This window comes from Pteropus vampyrus, unplaced genomic scaffold, assembly GCF_000151845.1.
Source record: "Pteropus vampyrus isolate Shadow unplaced genomic scaffold, Pvam_2.0 Scaffold151, whole genome shotgun sequence".
Lineage (NCBI taxonomy): Eukaryota > Metazoa > Chordata > Mammalia > Chiroptera > Pteropodidae > Pteropus > Pteropus vampyrus.
Window position 1 is genome coordinate 1,184,848 of NW_011888932.1, and position 11,054 is coordinate 1,195,901.

Consider the following 11,054-nt stretch of genomic DNA (forward strand, 5'->3'; position numbering starts at 1 on the left):
AGAGAGGAACCTGCTCTTCCCCTCTCTCATTGCAGCTTCCCAGGTTTTAGCCCTTCGCATCTCTTACTTGGATTACTGGGGGAGCCTCCCATCTGGTCTTCCTGTCTCCCCCACTGCCATCTTCAAATCGACCCTCCACATTGCAGCTACCTCTCTCTTCACCGATCCCCTGCATTGCTTACAGTAGTACTTCCCCAGGTGTGTTTCCAAGAGTACAAAGATTGTGTGATGTAATTGGTATTGTATGAACAAAAAAGTTCTCACGGTCAATTCAGTTGAAGAAAATAGTGAAAATTAGTTAGTTTTGATTACTTCGCAGAGTCTTCAATATTCTAAAACACACTTCTGGCACTCCAACTAGGGGGTATAAAATAAAGATTTCATCAAACATTTTGGCAACAAAAGTCTCGTGTTCTTGGAATATATTGGTTGGTCTATAAGCTGAAATGTAATTTTCTTCTCTATCTTTCCTTCCAATTTCCAGGTGCTATTCGTGATAATGTAGACAATAAGAGGACAATAGTATGATACTCTGGATTCAGGAAGATCAAAGTTTAAATTCAGCACAAAGACTTTTGATCAAATTATTTAATTTCTCAGAACATGTGCTAGCTAGTCTCTGTTTGCCCCTCACAAGGCTGACCTCTGTAAATCGCACCATCTAGGTGTCTCTACCCTCTGGCTTCCAGTTGGGTTTGGCCTATCGTGGAAGACCAGTGGGTAGGAGCAGTGGGAGAAGAGATGCCAGGGCAGTCAATTCCCTGCCTCTCCCGTCACCTGCTTGCCCTTTGCAGCACAGTGTTTCCACCTCTCCCTCTCCCAGCCCCAGCTCTCTAGCTTTCTGGACAACTCACTCCATCTTTTCTCCCTTTAGACCTAGGGGTGATAATGACTTCAGCTGTTGCTAATTCCTCAAGGCTTCATCATCTCTTATTCGTTCCCTTAATTCTGTTCACACCTCTGTAAATTGTCTGTAAAACTCTTCAATTAAAGCCCCTGAGTATGCCATCTGTTTCCTGCTGATTCAATACAGAACTTCAGTCTACTTACAAAGCAGCTATAGTGATGCCCCTGTTAAACAGAGTCGAGTGAAAGTACATGAGTATGGAAAGTACTCAACACAGTGCCTGGAATAGCAGTGCTCACTAAATGAAAGAAGACTTCCCTGGTCCTTCTGCCTTCTGCCTGTCCTCCAAATAGTCAAATAAAAAGAGATCTTCCTGCTTCACTGCCAGTGGCCCAAGTGGAGGTGGGTTGAGGAAAGTAATGCTGGGCCCCAGTCTGAAGACACCAAGCTGCCACAGGGGCTCAGGCTCTAGTCAATTCCCTACCTGTCCCTTTACCTCCTTGCCTTTTGCAGTATGTGAGAAACATCAGCAAGTGCTACATGGTATTCAAATATCCCCGAAAGAAGAGATAAGAAACTGGAAATATTAGGAATAAAAATACACCCCAGCCTAACATTGATACTCAGTGTTAACATTATTAGAAATATGTATTGTTCTGAGCCGAATCATGTAGTGCATTGCAATTAACTTTATTATACAACTTGTAATTTTCTGTCAAGTTAATAATAATTGCTTTGGTTTTATTTGTTCAGTTTTCTAGGTAACCATCAGCATTTAAATTTTAAATTCTGGGACTGAAGTATAACTCTCCTCTCAAGATATTCAAACACAAGAGTGATGCTTTATTTTTTCTTGGTTACATCTCTTCTGAGCCCGTCTGTCCTCTCACTTCCTTCTAGACTGGCTCTGCTCTACGCTGTCTGCAAGAGCTCTTTCTTATGCTGGATTAGTTCTATTTTGGGGTTAGGAGTACTAGACTGGCTAAGAGTTACCCTAAAGAAAACTGTCTTGTGGTATATGTCAATTCAAATTCTTTCTTGAAGAGCTTTTATGGCCTCAGTTCATACAGAGAATATTCTCAATCATATAGATTTAACCCCAACCCCTGATCAACCCCCAACATTTTTAACTGACAGTGAGTCAGGTGGATCTGGCAAACAAAGATGGCTGGCAGGATCTCAAGATGGAGATAGATGAACACAGACCTGGGAAAAAGAAGCTATTATTGGTGCCTTGACAGTAGCCTTGGCCCATACTATACAAGAGGACTTGAGTCCATACCAGTTCCTGGACAATCACCCCAAAAAGCAAGTATAGTGGGGGCTTTGGCCCACCAAGGGAGCCACAGTATCAACTGTATTCCTGAAGCCAGATAAAGAGATGGAGGCTATGGATTAAAAATGATGATGTCATGTTGAATAATTTTTTTTTCCTGGTTTCCTAATTTCTTAGTGAATTGTTCTAGAGCATGTAGTCTCAAATGAGGGTGGCAAAATCTTAGATGTTACAATGGTTTGTGGCCCTCCAAAAGGCCACAGTTCACAAACAGATATATAGTAAATTTGTGATATTAAAATTTTATAGGGAGAAGGGAGATTTGGAAAATTCATCTTAAAAGGTTCCTTAGGAGGGCAACAACAGAAGGTTGAGAAATGCTATTCTAGAGAAGGTTGGTTTTGATTATTGGTTTCTTCATAACGTACTTTTTAACATATTTTATTTGATAATTAAAATCTGAGTCAAATGGAAAAAGGAGTTGTTTTCCATTGTATTTATGATTGGAAAAATAATTCTTACAAGGCCTGCCTCATGTTAGGACCCTTGGATGGTCATGGCTCAGGAAGCAAAAATAGAAATAAGGAACCCTGGGGTTACCTGTTAGTAATTGTCCAGGTTTATAAAAACCACTTTTGGGGGGAAAGCTTGTATATGAAATTCACCCAGGCATAAGATGAGGAATAGGCTGCGCTTGCTTCCAGGACCAACTGGGTGGTGATACTACTTTTTTCTTAGCAGTTACCTGGAATAACATCTTAGTGCTAATGAAAGGACTCCTTTCACGATAAGTTGTACAGTCTGTAAGTATGACCTAAGGACCCTAAAAATCAACTATACTGCCATCTTTGAAAATATTATAGTTAAAAATTGACTAAGAATAATTGTACATAATCATCTGTCAGAGGCAAACTTGGGAGTCCTGGAGTAAAAAATTGGGTAGCTCGAATCCATTAATTGTTAGAAGAAAGAGGTCAAGCTGTGTTCATACCACAGGGGTCAGCAGACTTTTTCTGCCAAGGGCCAGGTAGTAATTGGCAAGTGGGATGTTTACAGTTGAGATGATGAAGAACACGGACACCATCCTGAACCCACAGAAAGGTATCCTACACAGAGATGATTTTACTGCCAGCTGTAGGTTCCTCCTCCAACTATGCAGAAAAGGCTTCTAGTTCAAGAGAGGACCATGAGGATGAGAGCCATGCCCTGTAGATGGCTGGGTAGCTGAAAAACCTAAGTCCCCAAGGACCTGTGAATACTGAGCTACTATGTCAGCCCCAGGCTCCCTATCTCAGCTGTTAACGTAAAATTTCCTGGGGCTGAGAGACTGAAGAAAGAGGCTGACAACTCCATCATTATGTTAAAAATTTATTAAGGAAATTTACATACAAGGCACATCTTTGGCAGCAAAAAGAGGACATGGGTACCCTCCCCACCCTCCACTCCCCAGACTCTGTGTTTTATACTAAAAGCAGTGAGTCCACATGCTGACAAAGAAATATGTGTTTAAGAGGAGGGAAACTACCAGGTGCCGAGAAGCTCTGGCACCAGAGCTAGTTGAGAGTCAGATAAGCTCAGGGGCGTCTCACTCCAGAGGCACAGAACAGAGTTCTTGCATACATTCACAGATCCGAGGTGGCAGGAGGCAAGGTCTGAGCTTCACCCAGGAGTTAGGATGGTGGATTAGCTTCAAGATGAACTCAGCTCTGTCCAAAGTCCGCCCCTCTAATACGGCTCTTACAATCTCATGCGCCCACCTCTTCCGCGATGTTCCCTGAGCCTTAGAGGGGGCACTCTTGGTGACATGTTATATTAACTTTTGTTCAGCTTGCAGGCAGAGACCTCAACAACAGTAAAGGCAGCAGCAGGCTAGGATATCTATAACTAGTATAAAACAAAAGATAAAGTGTAACTTTCATCACCATTTCCCCCAAGACTCAAACCATGATGATAACCATTGGGAAAAAGAAAGTTCGGGATTTGACAAGATGCTTATCTGCTTATGTGTGTCCTGTAAAGCAAGGGTGACATTGCCCGAGTTATCAGGAATATATACACAACAATGAGTTTTAATGACATAAGTCCCACCTTGGGCAGGTGTTAAAACATCCAGTGCCATGTAATTTTGTAGCACACCTTTGCTCATGTAAACCATTTCTGTATTAGTCAGTGAGGTACTCTGGAAGGTGTCATTCACTGCACGTTGGGTAAAATTAGTTAAAGCTTCTGTGTGCCAAATGGTATCTTCAATATTCAGGGAAGGCACAGAAATCTTTGCATAGTGGTCATACCAGTGGAAAACACTTCTTGTCCATCTACTAGCCAAATGGGTATAATTTTCAGGTTTAGTAATCATTTTAATCCATGGTCTCTGTACCCAGGGAAAACCTAGGGTGCGCCGCCCAAGCCAGTCCCTAGGCAGCCATGACCATAGGTTGGAGCTGCATAGCCATTCTGTCCCATTCAGTGCTAACCAGGCAATGCCAGAATGCTGAAACCAGTCAGCATCGAACCAGCCTCTGGTTTGGAGTGTAATGGCATTGTCATATTGCTGTTTAGGAAGCCAGCCCATTTCTCTGGTGTTATTAGCCCATGAATCATATGTGTGGTTGGTCTGTTCCCAGCATAATGGGGCAACTTGCTGAAGATGTCCTGCTGTGGGTGCGAGCCAGATGAAACCGTCCCAGATTTGCAAAAAACCTTTCTTGTAGCAATAGTTATGGGATTTGATGGCTGGGAGCTTGACTTTTGTTTTTTGTAATTCAGGTTTAGTAATTGTTTTAGTAGGAGTTGCTAGGACAATCACCTGTCTCTCCATGGCATTGACAGAGAAAGGTTTGCCATGTCCTGTGTTGCTAAAAGAGGTATTTATAGGCCAATTGTATACATCACCTTTAGTCAACTCAATGTTAAACGTGATGCTATGGCTTTGAAGAGCCTTTATAAATACCTGTAATTCCAACAAATCAGGTCGTATGGGTGATACCCACCATGACAGGCTGGTTGTGCTGGAGAATGGCAACATGCTATAGACCCAGCGTATATCTTTTTGTAAGCTGTCAGCACAACTTTGAGCCCAATGTAGGAAAAAATTCACTTCTCCACAGGCAGGGAGGAACAGCACCAGGAACAAGAAGCTATGGGCAAAAATACATGCATTTAGTGGGTACTTGGCAGGGAAGGTCCTCGCCCGAAATCATGACAACAGCAGTAGTTTCATCCTGATTAAAATGTATGCAGTTAAAATGTATGCAGCTTGTGGATTTGGGGCAAGTGGTGCATACCAGGCATGTTGCCCGAGGGGCCACGGTTATGGGATTATTCGTAATGTCAGCAGGGTAGCAAAAGACCAAGCCACATGGCCTGTCTTAGTGCCCTTTGGTGCTGTTTTCTGTACATTGTACTAGTATGCAGAGCGTTTGGGCCCAGACTTCAGCAGAATCAACAGGGACCGCTTTAGCTAGCCAGGACACTCTTCACTCTCTGAGAAGAAAATATCTTCACTCTTCACTCTCTGAGAAGAAAATATCCTCTCCAACCTGGGGAAAGTTGCCAATCCAAATCCCATCCAAATGTCCCCCCTCCCTGGGTTCTACATCTCCAGGAGCTCTGAACAGCAGCTAACATTGGCCGCTTTTCAACAGACATGGTCAGTGAAACTTACTTTGTAACAGTTCCTGGGTGTTGGTAGGGAGTCAATCCCATGCGCGTTGGCCAAATTTATTTTCCTAGCTGCCTTGGCAATGACCTTTAAAATACCATTTATTTCTTTCAGTCAACCCAGCACTAGGTGAGTTATAGGGCAAATGAAATCTTTATTTTATGTCCCTCTCATGGGCCCATTCTTGGACATCATGTCCCATGAATCCCATGAAATGTGTACCCCAGTCACTGTCAATCCACCGAGAGTAGCCATACATACTGCTGAAATGTTCTAATCCCTTAATTGTGGCTGTTTGGTTTGCTTTTTTGCAAGGAAAGGCTTATAACAGTCCTGTTGCAGTATGTACACATTAAGGCATATTTCTGTCCTTGGCTCACTGGCAGAGGCCCAATGTAATCTACCTGTCAGTCTTGTGTAGGGATCGATGCTTTGTGTATATGTCCTGGTATGTGTGGGATGCAGCGGGGACGCAAGTGAAAATACGCCAGGCAATTGGTTACTGCCACCGCTATATCCGCATAACGAAGGGGGCAATCTAGCCTCCTTCATTAATTGCCATCCCTCCGGGCACTGCGGTGCCCGCTATGCTTGCACACCCAATCTACTAGTTCAGGTGTTTGTGAGGGAGGGAGCCAGAGTCCTGATCTTTGCTGGTACATCAACTTCTAAATTTCCCAGAGGCAAGTCAGATCAGTGGGCAGAGTCAGGCTAGCAGTTGGCTGCTGTAATCTTTTCCAAATTTCCTGCCATATTGTAGCCCCCCACAATAGCTCCCTCAGTATGTGCCAGCTATCCCAAGCTCATTGTGGCAGCCAAGTCATGAGACCCTTAAATACGACCCGATTGTTTGTGCAGAGGCCTATAGGTTATGCTTTAGTGTACATACCAGCCACGTGGCCCTTCGTTCTGCCCACTGGCTACTCTGTTGTCCTCCTGTTTCAAAACCATATGGTGTCTGGCTGGGGTTGTATGGCCACCGCAGTCCACACACAAAAATTACCTCGGCTAGACCCATCCGTATACCATGCTTCTTCAGGAACGGGAACTGTGCCTTCTTTCACTGATGAGGGCATCTCCTGTGGGAGCTCTACAGTGAGTGCCGAAGTGGTCTTGTAATACACCCATTCAAAAATGGCATGCAACCCCTTGCCTAAAGGGCTTGTGGAAGGGCACTGAGCTGCTGCAAATATGCATGCCATTTCTGCAAGGTGGTAGCTTAGGCAACAGCTAAAACAGGCCTTTTATCCAAACTTTAATTGGGAGGCCCGTCCGCACTATCATCAGTAGGGCAGCAGGAATGGGTTCTATCTATTGCAATGCTTTATACATTCCCAAGACCCGTTGTTCAATGGGGGAATGAGGGGTCTCAGTGCCCTTCCATAATTGGGACCATAACCCAAGGAGGATGGCCTTCCCTTGCTGAGCTTGCCATAGGGCCCAGCTAATTCCCTCAGGGTTTACAGTTACACCCAAAGACATGAGTACCCCAGCAAGGGGGGAACCCAAGGACCATGCCTGGGTTATTAGGATCTTTGCTCTCTCAAATCCAGCTTCCTGATCACATTCCCAACATCAATGAGTACCTTTCTTTACCAGGTAACATAATGGGTACAAGCACTGAACTAGATGGGGAATAAATCCTAAAAGGCCTAAAAATCTTTCTATTTCACTATTTTAGGTGCAGGATAGTGTTGTATCTTGTCAATAACAGTACCCAGTATGAGAGGCTTCTTACCCGACCAGGTGACCCCTAGGAACTTTACAGCTGGGCTCAGGCCTTGTATCTTTTGTGGGTTGATGGCCCATCCTCTGGCTTGGAGATGGGCACACAAGATGTCCAGGTATCGCTGTAATGATTGCAAATCTTAATGATGAGGTTAGCATCACATCATCAATATAATGAAACTATTTGACATTGTAGAGAGTAGACACAGAGACAAATCTCTAGAAATCATTTCATGGCCTAAGGCTATGTAAATAGCCTGGAGGGAGCACTTGGAAGGTATATCCCAAGTGGAAGACATATTTTTTAAGTTTCTTTGTCACCGTGAAGGCATCTGCCTTGCAGCAAGAGGAAGGCTTCAACTCAACCAGAAAATACACGTACAACAAGAATATACTGATAACTCATACTAAGTGGCAGTGGAGTGAAGTCCAGCTTAAAAACACTATGGTATATGAAAGAAGGCAAAAAAAAAAAAAAAAAGAAAAAGAAAAACCTGTAAAAAGGGGTCTACTGGTGAGACCTGAAGAGCCAAGTGGCTGTCTTGGGTTTCCCATAGCCCCAACTATTTATTTAATTTAGAACCATTGCTTGCCCATTTTAATTTCCCTGATTTGGGAGCAGACTGTTGCCATGTTACAAGGATACATTACAAGGTAGTAATACATTCTGCAGAAGCAGAATGGATTTCATCCATAGGAAGTCTTTATAGATTTTGTTGCTGCTGCCTTTGTATGAAAATCAGCTAGTGCATTTCAAATACAGAAGCTTTCACAATTGAGAGGATTCAGTTTTCTTGAGTAATCAAAGACCTGATTAAGACAACATAAAACAGTATAATATCTTATCAGAAACAGACCCATAGTCCAAGGAAACATAACAGAGAAAGAGAACCAAACTCTAATTTTGTATCAGCTGACCTTTAATATTTAAATCCAGTTATTTAATTAAATCTATTTTAATCTTAGTAGGTTACCCACAAAACTTCATGAGACTAAAGATATGTTTGTTTTACTTAAACCAATAAACTTAAACTAGCTTTAATAGCAAATATTTTTTCAAATCACATGATCCTGAAAAGCATTTGGGTTAGTTTCTATATTTTTGAGAATTTTAGAGTACCCTAAAAGTGCCTGTTTATTTTTTTAAGCCAATTAAACAAGTTAGCAATACCATCCAGAGGTAGAAAATACCACACAGACACAACACATATGTAGAACCACATGAACATATAAACAAATGCAAACAAACAGAGATCTCATGGCTTTCATAAAAGAAGTAGGATCTGTTTAAAAGACTTTTCTCCCTACCAACCTTTATTGGCCAGTCCCAATGCTAACAGAGTTGCAGACATTCTAATATCTTTTCTAGTTTCCTTTTTCCCTCTAACTCTCTAACCCTGGCTTCTGTCTCCTGCTGGGCATCAGTGGCCTGCTTGACAGCGCATAAGAGGACCAGCCAACAGCTATACCCTTAAATATTCCTGCCTTCCTCAGTGTAGTTCCTCAAACAAGTGCACGAGATCAGCCAGCATTTTCCCGGTACGCTGGTACTCACCAGTGGTCCACATATATCTGGCATACGCGCCACTCCTTCTCACATGGAAGCAGACAGCCAACTCGGGATTTCCACCGAGGACATCTCTTTCCCAAAGCCCGTTTCTTCCGTCTGCAGACTGACTTACCAATTGTTCGTACACGCAGACCCAGGGAAAAGCCCTGAGACTGAAAATCTACCTCTCTAAACGAAGGGCAGCGGAAAAACGGAAGAAAAAAGGTTGTCCACTCCAGTCTGGTAATCCATAGAGCTTATTAAAGGAACTTACATAAGGAGGTGCGTCTTGGGCAGTGGCAAGACGACGTGGATACGCTTTATGCCTTCCACTCCCCAGACTCTGTGTTTTATAGCTAAAATCAGTGAGTCTACGTGCTGAGAAAGGAATGTGTATTTAATCTAAGGCGGGGAGGATCGCCAGGAGCCGAGATGCTCTGGCGCCAGAGGTGGTTAGGATAGATAATGTCAAAGGTGGCTCACTCTAGAGGCGGAGCACGGAGTCGTCGTGTATTTCCAGGTCCCCAGGGGACAGGGACAGGTCTGAGCTTCAGGAGTCAAGATGGTGGATTTGCTTCAAGAAGACAGAGTCAGCTCTGTCCGCACATTAGGACCTCTGTGTAGGAGAGAAAACTCTCCTCTCTCACTTAGGTTATTGTTATTTTGGTTCTCAGTTCTTTACAGCTGAACCCAATTGTAACTAACATAAACGTAATGAAAAATAAGCCAGTGTAGCAAAATTATATTATATAAAATAGAATCGGGGGATAAAATAAGTAGTAAGAAAGAAGGGCAGTACCTGATAATAAAAGAAACAACCCCCACATAAAAATCGTGAAGTTAAATGTATTTAATAACATAGTATGATATATACATATTTAAATAGACTTCATTATTTAGAGCAGTTTTAGGATCACAGAAAAATTGAATGGAATGTACACAGTTTTCCCATATACTCCCTGCCCCCCACACATGCATAGCCTCCCCCATCATCAGTGTCCCTTGCCAAAGTGGTACATTTGTTACAATCAATGAACCCGCATTGTCACATCATTATTATCCAGAGTCTATAGTTTACATTAGGATTCATTCTTGGTATTGTATGGGTTTGGATAAATGTAAAATGCTGTGTAATCACTATTGTAGTATCATATAGAGTAGTGTTGCTGTCCTAAAAATCCTCTGTATTCTGTTTATTCATCTTTCTCTCCCTGCTAATCTCTGGCAACCACTGATCTTTTTACTGTCTCCATAGTTTTGCCTTTTCCAGGGTGTCATATAGTTGAAATCATATAGTATGTAGCTTTTTCAAATTGGCTTCCATCACTTAGTAATATGAATTTAAGTTTCTTTCATGTCATTTCATGTCATGATAGCTTATGTCTTTTTCATGCTGAATAATATACTCTTGTATGGATATACCACGGTTTATTTATTCATTCACTTACTAAGGGACATCTGGTTGTTTCAAGGTTTTAGCAGTCTGAATAAATCTGCTATAAATATCTGTGTGCAGGTTTTTGTGTGGACATAACTTTTCAGCTCCTTTGGATAACTGTCAAGGGGCATGACTGCTGGATTTTATGGTTGGAGTGTATTTGAAAGAAACTGCCAAACTGTCTTTCAAGTGGCTGTACCATTTTGCATTCCAACCAGCAATGAATGAGAATTCCTGTTACTCCACATTCTTACCAGCATTTTAGTGTTGTCAGTGTTCTAGATTTGGGCCATTTTAATAGGTATTCGGTGGTACCTCTTATTGTTTTAATTTGCATTTCCCTGATGACATGTTACGTGAAGCATCTTTTCATGTGCTTACTTGCCATCTCCATATCTTCTTTGGTGAGATGTCTGTTAAGGTCTTTGGACCTTTTTCAAATCCAGTCGTTTGTGTTTTAGTGTTGAGTTCTAAAAGTTCTTCGTATATTTTGAATAACAGTCCTTTATCAGATATGTCTTCTGCAAAAACTTTCTTCCAGTATGTAGCTTGTCT

General features: G+C 42.3%; 1 protein-coding gene across 1 annotated transcript; it reads right to left on the minus strand.

Moving 5' to 3' along the window:
- Positions 1-4,041: 4,041 nt before the first annotated feature.
- On the minus strand, positions 4,042-7,655 carry LOC105298376 (endogenous retrovirus group PABLB member 1 Env polyprotein). Its single transcript, XM_023536226.1, has 2 exons — positions 7,523-7,655; positions 4,042-5,260 (listed from the first exon to the last, which is right to left on the minus strand). The coding sequence occupies exons 1-2, from the start codon at positions 7,591-7,593 to the stop codon at positions 4,042-4,044; spliced, it is 1,290 nt and encodes a 429-aa protein (XP_023391994.1). The 5' UTR covers positions 7,594-7,655.
- Between the last annotated feature and the right edge of the window lie 3,399 nt (positions 7,656-11,054).